At 40.8% G+C, this 15,989-nt stretch overlaps 1 protein-coding gene across 1 annotated transcript; it reads left to right on the forward strand.

The window, feature by feature from the left end:
* Positions 1-968: 968 nt before the first annotated feature.
* LOC140236946 (DDB1- and CUL4-associated factor 15-like) lies at positions 969-14,392 on the forward strand. Its single transcript, XM_072316891.1, has 13 exons — positions 969-1,381; positions 2,241-2,368; positions 3,118-3,262; positions 4,169-4,272; positions 4,715-4,854; positions 5,603-6,887; positions 7,289-7,551; positions 8,309-8,397; positions 9,474-9,602; positions 10,743-10,852; positions 11,616-11,671; positions 12,117-12,287; positions 13,597-14,392. Exons 1-13 carry the CDS (start codon positions 1,274-1,276, stop codon positions 13,653-13,655), a joined length of 2,787 nt encoding a protein of 928 aa, XP_072172992.1. The 5' UTR covers positions 969-1,273; the 3' UTR covers positions 13,656-14,392.
* The last annotated feature ends 1,597 nt before the right edge of the window (positions 14,393-15,989 follow it).

The raw sequence follows: 15,989 nt of genomic DNA on the forward strand, positions 1-15,989 counted from the left end.
TATACTGTGCTCACTTAGTCGTTCAATTGACCTTGTATTTCACTTATGTATGAAAGAGAAATTCAGAAATAAAATCAAAATCGAATCAAATCAAATCAAAATCGGCTGACAAGCAAAAAAAAGAACAAAGAAAAAAAAAGTCTTCACAGTTTTCGCTGGCAATCCTTTCTCAATTTAGGCATCACCTAAGAAGCAACACAACTGTCAGACCATAAGTATTTTCTGCAAAAAAAAAAACTGGGGGGACACAAAAAGTCAGACCTTATATCTTCTGCAGAGAGTGGGGGGGGGGGGGACCACTCCATGCTTTGACTGTGTACAGTTACTTCACGCAAACTTGTGCACTAGCTTCCATTGTAAAACTATTTCCTCCATATATCTTTCAGTTCTTCATTCTCCAGTCTATAGTTATCACACGTTATATGACCTCCCGTTTCACTCCTCCTCTAGATGTGATATCTAGATCTGTCTGTCTGTCTGTCTGTCTCCCAATCCCCCGCTATCCCCTCACTCCCCCCCCCCCCCCCCCCCCGTTTAGAGAGGGGGAGAGAGAGGGGGCAATAGAAACTATTGTTAGCCTAGCTATCTATACTTAGGTCTCTTTAGATATCTTACGAAAGATTCCTGTCATCTTATCTCTCAGTAACTTGCCCTGAAATGTAAAGTATTCTAATTCCACAACAAACACCTATTGTTTCTACCTTCTGACATGACAAACCTCATCCACACAAAATCTGTAAACCTGTACTGTATAGACTGAGGGGGGGGGGGGGGGGATGATGGAAGAAAATAAACATTGAAGACATAACAACACAGTACATTTAAACCTAAATTTGGTCATCTAGGTGGTATTATCCATGATCATATCTCGCGTTGTTCGAGATGACATACTCCGCGAGAATTTGAAGATTTTATCGCGAGATCGAGAGAGCTCGATCAGAGCCGTACGAGAAATTGTGGAACCTCTGGCTGGCTTCTTCTATCTGATAACTATGAATAAACATCAACCGAACTGCTTCATCTGCCCAAGGTCAAGTGTTTGATAGGTCGAGTTAGGATGAGAAGAATCTCGGCCTCAGAAATATGAACTTCTGAATTTGTCTGTGAGGTTGTTTTGTGTTAAACTCGTACCAATTTTAGTGACAAAGAGTACAAACCACATACATGCTACATGGTGAATTACGGGAGCCCGTGGAGCGCATCATAAGTTGGCCAAGTGTTCGCGGGTAGGTGCGGCGTTCCCGCCAACCCGTACACCGCTGTTGTGTGAGCTATGTCGCAGAAGAGGACGGGCACTTTGAAGGGTTTTCCATGTTTGATGAACACAAGGAAGGGAGTGAGCGCATCTTTCAACGTCACACATAGACTGCGAATGCGAGAGGTTGGTATCTCGTTAGCTTGTGCTCAGGAAAAAATGACGAAGATAAGACGAAAAGTAACCAAGGTCCAGATTACTCAGTACTGCTGCGAGAGGTTTGATCAACATGATCAAGCCAGACAGACTGTGAATCCCTACATAAACGTTAGACCACACTACTCGGTGCAGTGCTAGTGCATGCAGTGTTGGGTAGGTCTGGCCAGCTGGCGGTCTAAAGCAGTAGGTCCTAGGCCTAACTATAGAGATCTACCGTTGTTCTGTAGTCCATAGAAACACAAAATAAGCTGGTTTTAGATTCAAGGTGTTAAATGAAGTCTGTCTCTAGCTTGGTAATGGTAGGGATGAACGTACTGTCGCCGAGTTTTAATTAGTGACTCGAAAGACCGATTGCCAGGTTGTTTATTATAGCAATGTTAGTTTTTATGTGGACCGTAAGATCTATAAAAGCCTAAAAAGGCAGTGTTGACTAGTCTGGTTTCACGAACCTGTTCTTTTGTATTTGAATAAGCATAGTCATAAACATGGTCGTTATTTATTTTTTTTTTTTTTACAATAATTGAATCTTTTATACGTGCACTTTATTTTTCTTTTGCCTCCACCCAGTTCAAGTTATCCATCTGACTATTCATCCTAGATCTAGATTATGTTACTTCTTTTATCAAGGGAGATAATTAGTGACAGCTTAGAAGTGAATTACATATAAATCTTTCTTTAATTTGAAATGAAAACAGTTTGACCTCGTAGGAAGATTGAATGCTAGATTATAAATGTGCACCTGCAGTTAAATTTGATATAGGGTCTAATGCTATTAAACGTGAACTATTCATCACATCTTGTGCTTGATAATCATATCACCTTCCAGCTGAGAGGATGTCTACAGCCAACCAGACAGACGTACCCAGTGTGCCGATCACTGTTTGGCAAGATTCCGGGACGACTTGGTATTCCTCTGAAAGCCATCATAGATGACCATTTCCTCACTGAAGAAGGGTGAGACCTGGCGCCTGAAAGTTCTCAATCTGCCTTTGGCTTCTATTGTTAACCCGTTGAGGACGAGTTCCGAGTATACTCGGGCAGGTGTCTATGGAAAATGTGTATTGTACTGTACCAAAATCAAATCGTCCTCAAGGGGTTAATACTTTTGGGGAAGGGAAGGGAGAATGTGAATGATGGAATGATACAATATGTACGGATGTTTGATTTTTAATGTTACAAAGTTCTAAAGAATCTCATGCCATGACAAGACTTTTTTTTTTCTTATTAGTTATGGTTCTGGGCAGTATTTGCTTATTCAACTGTATAAGGAAAGGGTTTAATCTATTGTTTCTCGAAAGTACTGTTTACATACAGCTTTCATTTCATGGTGTTGTCATTTCTGCAAATTTCACAGGTCGATTGGTATTTGCAAAATTAACAACTCTTAATTTAGAAACGTTGCCTCCCATGTCGACACAAATATATTGTATGGTATATCACCAAAAAATGCAGATTTGTCTCTTGAAAAGAAATGATACTTCTTTCTCATTCCCTAAATGTTCTCAGTTAGGATGTGCTCGATTGGGTAATGTACAGAGTGGCTGATACATGTATATGCAATCAATATTTCTCATGTTTTGTTTATTCAGTGAAAACTGATGAATCAATGAATGTGTCATTGCTGACAAATGATCACTCTTGATGTTACATATTTGGAAGGATGCATTTTTTTTATCTCCTTGTTTCCCCGTGAATCCAAACAGCCATGTATTCTTAGGTTTTAGCAAAGATGGAAACTTTGTGCTGTCGTACACACTCAACGTGGACACCAATGAACACACAGCTTTCCCTGTCTATATATACCAGCTCCACTGGTGGAGATTCAACCATTACAAGGCCATGGAGAAGGTACATGTTACAACTGTAATATAAATACTGCAGGCATTCTATTGCACAGTGGTTGATTGTTGTTCGATTATGTATTGCTACAGAGATTTAAAATAACTAATCACCTCGACATTATGAGAGCAGGTTCATCATCTACATAGAAGAATGCCAAAAAAAAAAAAAAAAAAAGGATAATGTGTGTCAGGGCTATGTGGCTCTGCGTACCATGAAACAGCTAAAGCACTCGGGGAGAGCACAGACCTCCGCCAAGCCAGCAACCCATTTCCACCCATGAACACATGCAGTTTCCTGATAAAGAACCTTTTTGCAACTGATTGACAAATTGCCCTACATCGACGTAAAAGCAACAAGAACCTCTTTGTTTACATCATCAGCTTCCAGCTGCGCGGCGCCTTGCCAAGGCAGAGCACGTGCTTTAGTGCGCGTATCTAACCCTCCAGTATGTGCAGCTAGATCTCCTATGCTCATTGACCTCATGTGCCAAAAGATTAAAAAATCCTCCCAAAAAAATATACAGATTCTCCTTGGCAGCCATAGATTGATCAAAATAAGCCCTTTGTATGAGTTGTGTGTATTCTAATGTATGTGATTTCTGAAGATAACAGGATTAGTCAACACTTGACAAAAAGCTGGTCTGACAAGCTGTAAGCAAATTGACCCACTCATCATTTTTCACAGGAAAGATGAACTAATGGAAGTGGTCAATGTTGCCTTGCAAAAAAAAAAAAAAAAAGTGGAAGGGTAGTGTGTGAAGAAATGTACTTCAGGGTCCTTTGTGATTAAGTTTGTGTTTGGATAAGTATGTATGAACTTGATTGCACTGCTAGAGTGTTGATTTCTGTTGATGTGGTGCCTATCTCGTCATGATTTGGTGTCATCCCATCTTTATTTGGTGTCATCTTTTAGGTGTCGGAGGTCGGCCTGTTTGGTGAGGAAGAGATACAACAGGACCTGTACATTGCCGTGTGTAGTTGGCCCAGTGATAACACCAAAGTCATGGTGTATGGATGGTGAGACCACTCAGCTCTTCATAGCAAGGATGATCTGAAGCAAAGTGTACTTACTGAAGTACTGTTCTCTTCAACATTAACTTTCATTTCCAAAATTGATTTGAGATGATCTATACGTTTTTGCTGCATTCCCTTTTGGAGTATCCTCTTTTATTTCATTTTTTTTTTTCCCATGTTCTTTTTGAGGGGATTATTGCAGCAGTAGTATTTAATTCAGGATCACAATTTTGCCCCCCCCCCCCCACCATAGAAATTAGAATAACCTATCTTACAGTGACTTGAGAATTCTGTGGACACTCCAAGAAAATGGAAAAAGAAATTCAAATTATATTTGTCTATTCCATTTGCAGAGCATTTCAGTCAACATGTCCTTTTTTGTTTCTTTTGTTTCTTTTTTTTTAATTACTACTCAATTTCCTTTCGTCCTTGATGTCTTCCAAAGCTCAACATCATCAAAGCCACTGACGGATGAGGAGAAACTGCTGTGCTATGTGACAATCACCGCTGTCCCAGCCACAGAGCCCTGCCAGGCCTGTCTCCACCTCAAGTACACCTCAGACATGACTACCAATATCTCTTCAGGTGAGCAGTGATCAGAATTTTCCTTTCAAATGGGTTTGCATGCATACAATTACAGTGTGGGGGCACTGCAGCATGGTGGATAAGACTGTCGACTTTCAATAGGAGGTCTCGAGTTCAAATCCTTTCTAGTGCCTACAATTCTTGGACAAAATGCTGTTGCGCCCAGTGTTCCTCTCGACCCATATGTATAAATGGGTACCTTGCAATGCTAGGGTAATGATGATAGCAGGGCCCTCTGGTAGAGCAGTGGTGACACTAAAGAGGCCTACCCTTGATAAAGAAAACCATATTGCTATTATTATTATTATTATCATTATCATTAGTGAAAATTTTCACTCCCAAGTTAGGGATAATTCTGCTGTAGATGCACGATGAGAAAAGGCTGGACTTTGCCATCATGCTAATGAATCAAATGAAGAGAACAAATCACGTAAAATACTCTAGAATTTATCACAAATACCCTCTCCTTTCTCTCTTCATAATGATGAATGTCCTGTATGTCCAGTCAGTGCATTATGTTTCTTTGTCATGCCATACCATGTGCAACCTATACTTACGTCTTCTCTGTTCACTTTATCTAACACTGTGTGTGTTCCATCAGAGTGATTGTAGCTGAGTTTTTAATTTATTGGATAACTATGTCCACATCAATAGATGTTATGAATGGCAATTACAGATGATGTCTTTCCCACTGCTTGCATCATATCTTCATGTGAGACATAGATGTGATACTGCTTTGTGTTCACAGGCTTCAACCCAAGCTGGTTACCTCCAGAGTTCCATGAGGACCTTCCTACTCCGGCAGCTCCAACCTGTCTCAAGCACGGCTTTGCTGTCCACACCAAATACGAGCTCGCCCCACCATTTCCATCTTTCTCACCCAAACATAGCCTCTCCAAGGATGGGGTGACAATCCTCAACACAGGGTACTCCGTTATTGCTCTCGCTGTCAGCCTTGGGAAGGGATCCCCCTGCAGCAGCCTCTACTCTCCCGGCAACAGCTCAGCGAGGTCTATCGCTACACGTGCCTCAGACGTGAGCTCGCTGCGCGGAGGCGGCAACCGCTGCCGCGACTGGCTGCACTCTTCCACCGCCACATCTCAGGTTCTGGGTCAGGGAGAGGAGCGAGCCGGGGCAGAGCGACGCCAGGACCTCAGCACAGTGCCTATCTACTCAGCGTCTTCCACTGCCATCACCGACTTCTGCAATTTTGGGCTGGACGAGGAGAGCTCGGACTCTGAGGACCTGCTGCTGGGCACGAGGCTAGCCAGTGGTCTCCAGGCCCCTCAGCGCTCCTCCCCTCCAGTCATCGACTCGAGAGACTTTCTCGACATCCTGGACGAGGAGGACTTTGAAGGAGCCGACCTGTGCCAGTTCGCTAAACAAACCAAAGTACTACAAGGACAACCAGTCAAGCCCCAGTCTAGTCCGTCCCCTCAGGAAGTCAGCACTAAGACCACTGAGCATGTATCCCAGGAAGGAGACTCTGATAGTATTGACTCTCACAGCACTGACAATGACTGCATGCATCCACCAAAGACCAATACTGTGCAAAGAGATGCATCACATTCGAAAGTTTCGGATGCTGGAAGCATCAAAATCTCATGTTTGCCCCACAGTGTTCAGAGCAGAACTCTCATCGCTTCCCCCGATCATCATGAACCGTCCACTTCGTCTGGAAAACCAGTACCCCATGCATCAAGTGACTCCAGCCGTACGGTGCTATCCAAGTGTGCAACAAGCCCAGGGGAGATCTGTATAACCCTGACCTCCTCCAGTGCCATGACGCCCAAACTGGGCGGCCCAAATCCATTACAAGGAAGCCCTAGACACCTACCACATATGTGTGGGCTGGACTCAGAATGTAGGTATCACAGTCAGGTTGCAGACACTGCTTCAAAGCATGTGGGACTGAGTGAAACATACTTTGGTTGTCATGGTTTATCGCCCAGAAGTTTTGATAGCGAGGATTTCAGCCCGCCGACCAGCAATTGCCCCACACCTAGCCGTTGGAGCCAAACACCAACATTTCGGTGAGTGTCATTGAAAGTAGAACCAATTTCAAAGTGGTAAGGCTAGAAATGTACTTTCTCTGACTGTATTTTAAATTTCAAGTATCACTTCACTCTAGCCTCATAAAATATGATGTGAATTTTGATTCAACCATCACTCCATGATGTACGAAGTATGGAAGTTGCTGTGTTTTTTTTTTTTCCATCATCAACATCATTACAAGAAAGTTTCATATCAGATACTCTTATTTAGAAAGTTTTGATTCTCATGTAGTTTCTGTTTCGCAGATGTCAAACAGCCGTAGGAAAATCTAACATGATATAAACCCAGGGTACAGTTTTTGTTGCCTTGTCATTACATAATGGAACTGTTATTGTCTTCAATATCATGGTCATCTCCAATATTAATTTTATTCCAAAAGACACAATCGCCCCACTTTTGACAACTGGAGCACGTGCAGCTCGGTTTCCTTCCACCGTCTAAACGAGGCCAATGACAAGGATGACATTGGCAGTGAGATTGACCACACGTGCCCCTACCACCACGGCCACTTTGACCACTATTCGCAGGGCAGCGGACGCAGCACCATACGTGAGTGCACCTGCAAGCTGCAGCGGTTCACCTACTCTGTAAGGAGGTTCGTGGAGCGCTGCTTTTCTGTGGATGAGCCCATTGAAACAGAAAGTAAGTGTGTATCCCAGGCTTACTTGTCGGGTTTTTCTTCGCCTTTGTCTGTTAATGGGTGTTATTGTTTGTTTATTTGTTTTTGTGAGTGTGTATGCAGTAATTCTGGTGTATCAGGCTTGAGTTTTTTTCTTGAAAACCTTCACTGCCCTTGTGGAGAAGTTTGTGAAACTCTGCTTTTCTATAGATGAGTCCATCGAAAGAAACTAAGAATGTACCCTGAGCTATCTTGTTAGGTTCTTCTTCACCATTGATTGTGGGTTTCATTTGTTTGTGTTTTTATGCTGTAGTTCTTGTGTCTTAGGTTAGAGTTGTCTCTTGAAACCTTCACTCCTCTTGCCAGGTGATAAAGAGTACTGTCTACTTTCATGCTTTGTTGCATCCTCACTAATTTAAACTGCAACTGATCCATTCAGGTATAAGATGATAAACGGACTATTTTCAGAATCTCCAAGAGATATAAGTAAAGCCATACATGATGATGATTCAGTATTGGGGGTCTTTTGTGGTTACTGCACTTTACTTGCTATGTGCCATGTACATTGTAATGTTATGAGTTTTGATTCAAAGATTGAGAGTCACGAATGCCGGTTAGAGGACAAGATAGTGAAAAGAGCAGTCCCTCACAAAGATTGCAAACATGCTTTCAGTGTTGTAGTTTTCCAAGCTTGTGAAAGGTAATCATCAAAGTAAAATCGTGTCATAGTTGTAAATGTTATTTTAACATATTACGCATCCAATGCTTTTTAATGTTCAGGTTTTGAGTACCACAGCATGCTGCCATTGACTGTAGTGGGTTCCAACAACATGCGCATGTTACTTGCTAACAGGAGTCTTCCAAACGAGGTGAGTGATCCGTGTGACTGAGCAATGCGATATCGCTGACTTAGGGTCTATGTGGGAACGCAGTGGTATAGCAGATAAGGCTTTGAATTCATGAACAGAACATCTAGGGTTCAAATCCTTTTGTACTTATCCTTAGACCAGGTGTGTCACCCACAATACCCCCCTCTTCACCCATGATTGTTAATGAGGACCTGGCAGTGCTTAGTAATAATAATCAGTTTTGAAATTGACAAGGCTGTGCTAGATAAATTGTAATATTATCAGCCTTCATGCTCACAATTTAAGCCCCAGGAGGCTGGGACATGTTTCAATGTCACACACTGGATGACCCCACTGCACTTTTCTCTCTCAACCCCATCAGTGACATGGGTACCTGAAGGCAATCTCAGAAAAATATGATGGAGCCAATATTTGTTGCCATTATTGACAGTGATTCCTTCCCTTTCTCTGTTCAAAATAGTACAATTGACCAGATCAGATATTTTCATTGATGAATTGACTGGATCTTTACAATTTTAGTCTTGTTCTCTCCCCCCTCCCACATTTTGTTCGCTCATGTTTAATAATATCTTTCTATATGTGATTGGTTGATTAATTGACTTACTTTATCGATTGACTTTATTGTCCACAATAGAAATTCTTGATACAAATACATAAAGATATACATGTACATTAGATACATTCAAGTACACACAAAGACAATTACACAAACTGAACTAAAGCTCTAACATATCAACATACAATACAACATACTGCATCAGAATGTAATAAATTAGACAGACATTTACAACTATTAAGCAATTACTATTAACGAGGGTGATTTGCATTTATTGAAGAAATGATAATTCAATTTCAGTCACATAGAAGTAGCATACAGTGGGTCAAGGGGATTTTTCTGGTTAACACTGGATGTCTCTTGGCAAGATATGATTAATTGTCTCTCTCAACCATTATGTGCCAAGCCAAGTAATCTTTAAATTCTTGTCCCCTGGACGGTCAAAATATCATACAGCATGCCATGCAGTAGTGCAGTTCTTGCAATGAAAGGGTTTACTTTTTTCTCTGTACCTTGGCAGGGTCCCTTTGTGGAAGTAAAGCAGCTGACCATGGATGCTGAGCATTACATGTGTGAAGCCATCCGGACTGTGGCACCATGGGGCCGACGCTACATTGCCTTCACCGACTATGACATGCAGGTTCTGGATGTAAGTATCAGTGCAGTCTTTCATGAATATTACCACAATCACTACATTGCCTTCACCGACTATGACATGCAGGTTCTGGATTAAGTATCGGTGCCTCTTTCATGAATATTATTACGATCACTACATTGCCTTCACCGACTATGACATGCAGGTTCTGGATGTAAGTATCGGTGCCTCTTTCATGAATATTAACACGATCACTCCTTATTGTACGTCTCCTACATTGCATACTGTAAAAGCTGTTATTTTCGCATACAAATGTTTCTGTGAATGACGTCACAGACATATTTTTGCGAGATGTCTTCTCAATTCGACACCAAGGCTATCGTAAATGCACTAATGCCTGTCCATTCATTCTGCAAACTTGATACGATCAAGATCAGGTGGCGATATTTTTGCATGTTGTTTAATTCGCATCCCAACAGAGATTCCAAATTTTGCAAAAAGTCAACCCTCGCAAAAATAACAGCTTTTACAGTATACACACCATCAGTACTCTCACTCAAACCACTGCAACTTCTACCATTGCTGCAACAGGATTTTCTGCATTCGTTGCTTCTACTGTTACTGCCCTCTCACTGCTCCTTCTTCTTCAACTCTGGCAACACCTTCATCTACTGATCGAGTACTTACATGTCTCCCAAGGCATTCCAGCCAAAATTTGGCCGATTCTATTTCTTATTAGTGTAGTGCTGAATCATGCACTTTGTTTAAAGCTCACTCGAAACTGATGCATTGGGTGGCAGTCATAACTCATTGTTGGTCTCTATTCCATGCTATCAAAATGCTTAATCTCCCTGTGTACTACTTGTATGTCATTTTTTTTTTTTTCAGTTTTGTTTTCCATTGGGTAGGAATAGGCAGGAGGGTATTAAAAGAAAATCACAGAGAATCACAGAGAAATGTCCTTCATGTGAGGATTCTGTTGAAATTAAATTCAAAAAAAAAAAAGTAGCGAATTATTAAAGGAGTCTGCGTAAACATTTGTTGTCAATGAGTGTACAGTGAACAAAGAAGTTCCGCAGCAGACTGGACTTCGATGCAGAGTAGACATTTCTTGTCAATTTTCTCTCAGTTCTTGTGCAAAACGAGAAGTATACATGAATAAAAGTTGTGTATCAACTGCATTACTACTGGCAGGTCTGTTCGGATTCATGCAACGTTGTGATCATGATCAAGTGCCTTGTTCGTGCCTGGCCCGAGCCAGTCAAGCCCAAAGATGTGTTTGAGTTTGAGGACGATCCCACAAAGTGAGTGGATCTAGGGCTTTCAGTCGTTTGTATATGATGTAAGAAGAATGGGAATGATGTAGACTTGTTCACACAAGTATCAGGTAACCGTATCAGGTTATCAGTTATGTTCCAAAGGGTTTTGCCAGTGTAAAAACCCTGCTACTTCAGGTATGCTCTTTTACACCTGGGTCAAGGGGCACTCTTTGGGTGAACCACATGTAAACTTTATCAGGTTATCAGTTACATCTAAAGGGCTTTGCCAGTATCAAAATCCTCGTATATTCAGGTATGCTCTTTTACACCTGGGTTAAGGGGAACTTTTTTCGGTGAAACACCTTGTTCCAGGATTAATGTGCCGGGCTGACTCAATTTCATCCTTGTTCATCAAATGGCAAGTTTTTGCCAGTTTTTCAATTATTACTTTTGGACAAGGGGAAGTTTAGATTCAGAAGTGATAGGCAAGAATTTGGTTTGAAGGTAAAATCAATAGAAAATTATTATGCCATATGAGAAAGTCCACATGATCTGGCTTTCAGATGTTTGCTTTGGCTTTCATGCCTGCAGAATCTCTGTGATTCCTTCCAGACATTCAAAACCTGATTTCATATCAATAAGTCAGGGACTTCTCAACAGTCAACAAATTTTGCACTCAACAAACTTGAGACAATAGTTTTTTTCTTACAAAGATGATGCATGGTTAATGCTTTCCATGCAACTCTTATTTCATTTCTCATGATAAAAGTCATGATATAATTTGTTTAATTCTGTCTTTTTACTGCAGTGAAACTCCTCAGATGTACCAGACTGGATTCAAATTTGCCTGGAACCTAAAGACAGGTGGGGTTCTGACCTGAATAACCTTTGTGAACTTTGTCACATACATGTTCATCTATGGATAGATTACCAGTTACTAAACAAATTTGTATGGTACATGTCATCCCTTGATCAGAATGGAAAGTATTGCACTACATGTGGTGATTCTGTAGATCCAAGGAAAGTTTTTGCTGCATGCAGTTCCATATATCCAACACGGTACTTGTTATGGTCAGCGAAAAGATTGTATAATTTTGCTGTGATATTTGCCATGTTTTGAACAAAGATAATCCAGGAATTTACTGACAACCAATTCCAAACAAAATTCAGCCACTTTAACCCTTTGAAGACTGACTGATTTTGCTGTACGGTGTAACACGTATTTCCCACAGACACCTGCCTGAGTATTCTCGGGACTCATCTTCAACGGGTTAACAATTGTCAGTCTTGTTGTTTTCTCCTTTTCCAGGCCAGTACCAAACCTTTGAGGTGGAGGGTCTGCAGGAGTTTGACCAGTCCCAGCTGAGCAAGGTGTGGAATCCTGGTAGGGCGCTGTGCCAGAGGATCCAGAGACGCTGGGCCATACCCCAGGCTCACACTAAAGGGGTGCACGTCCTCACCAATGAGGCTGTCTTTAAGAGTGAGTTTCCAAAGCACGTCTGGCTCCTCATGAGGCCATTCTTAGAAAGTAGATTTTGAGCAAAAGTAGTGAAATCCAATCCAGAGATCAGCCCAGATGAAAAGTTCTTCAGTGTTGGCAGACGAAATGAGAAAGTTATTGCAGAATGCTAGCAGGAGTTTTTCTGTTGTTTTTTTTTTTTTTCCCCTGACAGAGAGTCAGAATGTTGTCCTTTTGTCTTTCATTGCAGTGAATGCAATTTCCTGTATATTCTTATGGGATACAGCCATAATCGTAATGTTTCAAAACCCAAATCAGTATTTTCATGAATTTAAAATTGCATTAGAAAGTGTTTTTATTTATGCCAGTTGAGAAAAGGGGTCATGTCAGCCCGGGACAAGATGTAATTTTTTTTTTCCTTGCCTCATTCCTTTGCTTTTTGAAAATATGTACAACTGAAAGAGAACATACCTTAACTATATTTGTGACCCGCTACAACAAAATGGTCCTAAAGTCGCGCACGGTCGAAGCAGTGAAAATCGAGTTTGAAGTTAGAGCATCAAAATTGGTCAAAACTTACGATTTTCTGAATTTGACATATTATTAGAGTCTGACATGTTTTCTATCATCTGTCGAAATTTTGAAGCAAAATGATGAAAGGAAAGACCAAAAAATAGCGTTTTTCTGGGCCATGTTTTTTTGGCGTTTCAACGAAGCAGAAACTGGTTCGAACATTTGGATTGAGCGCCACACATAGGCTCCGCCCCTAACAACGACCAGAGTGATCTCATTGGTCAGTTTGCTGCTTGCCGCTAACCGAAGCGTGAAGCTCGCACACTGCCCAGTCGACTGGTGCGTGCGAGCGGGTTGCGCTATGCCTGAGCATTTCGGAGGTTGCTACGGCTTAACTTCTATTGTCCGGAGGTGAATACTGACTTGCGTGTCTCTTGATTGCGATTGCGTCGCAAGGAGAACTTTTAGGGCGCTTTTCTCGAAACAGTGATTTCCTAGACGTCTTGACATGCTCTCTTTTAAACATCGATATCTCCGCAGCCGATTATTTTTATAAGACGTGTTATATATCAATTTAAAGCAAAAAGATTAGGGAATTGTGTCATGCAATTTTCAAATAATCGACCTCGCCCGACTTTAGGATCATTTTGTTGTAGCGGGTCACATTTTATCAGAATTTTGACGAAAATCTAACTTCTCTGTTAGTTTGATTTTATTCTACTATGACAGTCAACTTGGACATGCAGTGCAGAGTCATTTTTAACAGGTTGATTTTGACAATATATATATATTCTTTTTGCTCTTCTTTTTCTTTTAGATCGCTCTTTGACCAAGCTGCTGGACCCTCTTCATTATGTGGCCATTGTCTTAACTTGAACTTAGACCGTTTGAGCAGCTTCTGCGATGGCTGTTAATTCCCACAGCATTTTATAGTGTTTTTATGACACGGTTCCATGCTGAGCGGGGAGCTGAATATCACCAGGAGACGTCTCCTTTGAGATTGGACAACCAAAGTTTAGGTCGCTGGATGCAGAAATCACTCGGGCATCACCTGTAAAAAAGCGACCACCCCATAAAGGCAATGACTCATTTCTCCTTGTCAGCTTCCCGAGGCCAAAAAGAAACTAGAACCATGCTTGACCAAGACTCACTGTGAGTTTTCGCAGTCAAAGTGCAATGTTTGTGTCCATGCATATGAGTAATTTCTTAATTCTAATAATAATAATCATAATTTATGCAGTGCATAATTATCAATTCATTTCCTAATTAATTTGTGTAATTACCATGATCTGCAGGCAGTGGGAAGAAGGCCTTTGATGTCACACCATGTTCTGTTTTTCAATGTAACACTCACTTCAGTATTTGGTTCCAGTATTTGATGATCCCTGCATAATTATCACAATCCCGTTCTCACCAGTGGTAGTGTTGACTACATTAACATTTTTTAGCATGTGTCTACTCAATGATGTTTGCGTAGAATGTAGTAGGGTGGATGCTGCTAACAACCAAAAATGGTTTGTTTGTTTTCTCAAAGTGTTTTGTTTGAATTGTTGAAATGAGCTGTGAATAAATTCTCCATTGACTTTTTTAATTTGACACTCTTAGTTTCCTAAAGATATCATTTAACATGCTAATTTTACTGTCTTTTACATTATGTATCCTTTTATGTCTTATTTCTTTTACCAACCTTAATTCATAGCACCCTTAAGATTCGATTAACAATGATATCTCTAGCCTCAGTGAGAATTTTTGCGTAAAGGTTAAACACATGCACTTTCCCAGTTGACACGCTTGGCTTGGTGCACAGAATGAGTGATGTTGTAAAGAGGTCAGAATCTGTTCCTAAAGGATAATGCTAACTGTTACACATGCTTGACAAAATTGAAACAGAGCTGCCAAGTCTGAGATACACCAGTAGGTTTCCTTGAAATATCAATATGACCCCATATATGTGACCCTGCACCACAAAACAAACAAAAAGTTGCCAGACATGAAATTTTAGTTAAGAGCATATTCTGAAAGAGCAGACTTTTAGCTTTAAAATGATGTATAACTCAAACCAATTTGACTCTCATAACCTATCTAAATATTGGAAAGAAGGCACACGCTCAGGAAAAGTGTGAACTGAGAAAAGAGGCTCTGAAGTACAGTGTCTATTCAAGCGCTTAATCTTTACCAAGCTGTGCTGGCTGTGCAATGAATGGGACAAAAAACAGGATGTAAACCACCAGAGTAACAACAATGAAAGGATTATCAGATTAAATTGAAATTGATCATGCCTTATTACCACAATCTCTCCTTAATGAATGCCAACTTTCAAAGCAGTAGCGTTATCTCTTCAAAATTTATAGGACTTGAAAGTGAAGAGTGTGCACAAGGTTTTTAAGAAATGAAAACGGGACTCTAAAGACACACTTAATCACACTATTCTGCCAAATAATGTTCCAGAAAAACGGCTAAAAATCACACTTTCCTGCCTGTTTTATGATCCCAAATTTCAGCATAATGTACAAGAAGACTTGCTCTTTCAGAAAATATGAAAAAGTCAACATTGGCTCGGTTGACCCTTTTCACCTATATTCAGTCCTCACACAAAATCAGTGTGTGCGACTTTTTGTTCGTTTTGTAGTGCACGGTCACATATTATGTGCTGATACCAGAGAAGTGGCAGTTTTCCCTCAAGTAATTTTTCGCTCTCAGCCGGGTGAAATGGATTTCATGTATTTTCAATTCCGCAGAGTCAGAGACATGGGATATTGTTGCACACAAGTGTATAACAAGCAGAAGTATCCTCACACTTTTATTGTCGCGTTCATGGCGAGCAAAGTGTGCAAAAGTTTCCACATCACAAAAGTTGCACATTATAGTAATAGAACATTCAGCTGTCCCTGATTCAGGCCTTATTTTTTTTTTCTCATTGAGATGCTTGTAACACACAAGTTTCCTTGATTTCAATGGATGAATTTTATCAGCCCTGTTAAACATGCTGCCTTCTTAACCCGTTGAGGACGGACTGATTTCGCTATAACACACATTTCCCATAGACACCTGGCTGAGTATAGTCGGGACTTGTCTATAACGGGTTAAGACCCCATTACACTTTGTAATAGAGCACCTGGTGATGTACTAGTATTTGAGTTTTTATCAATGTGTCATCTCATGAGGATGACTTTAATTTTATCTTATTAATCGATGGTATTAATGAAGGTA

This window comes from Diadema setosum, chromosome 13 (assembly GCF_964275005.1).
Source record: "Diadema setosum chromosome 13, eeDiaSeto1, whole genome shotgun sequence".
Classification (NCBI taxonomy): domain Eukaryota; kingdom Metazoa; phylum Echinodermata; class Echinoidea; order Diadematoida; family Diadematidae; genus Diadema; species Diadema setosum.

Coding starts and splice junctions, on each gene's coding strand:
- LOC140236946 (XM_072316891.1), top strand. CDS start 1,274: ATGTCGCAGAAGAGGACGGGCACTTTGAAGGGTTTTCCATGTTTGATG. Junction 1,382..2,240: donor ATAGACTGCGAATGCGAGAG/GTTGGTATCTCG, acceptor ATCACCTTCCAG/CTGAGAGGATGTCTACAGCC. Junction 6,888..7,288: donor AGCCAAACACCAACATTTCG/GTGAGTGTCATT, acceptor TTATTCCAAAAG/ACACAATCGCCCCACTTTTG.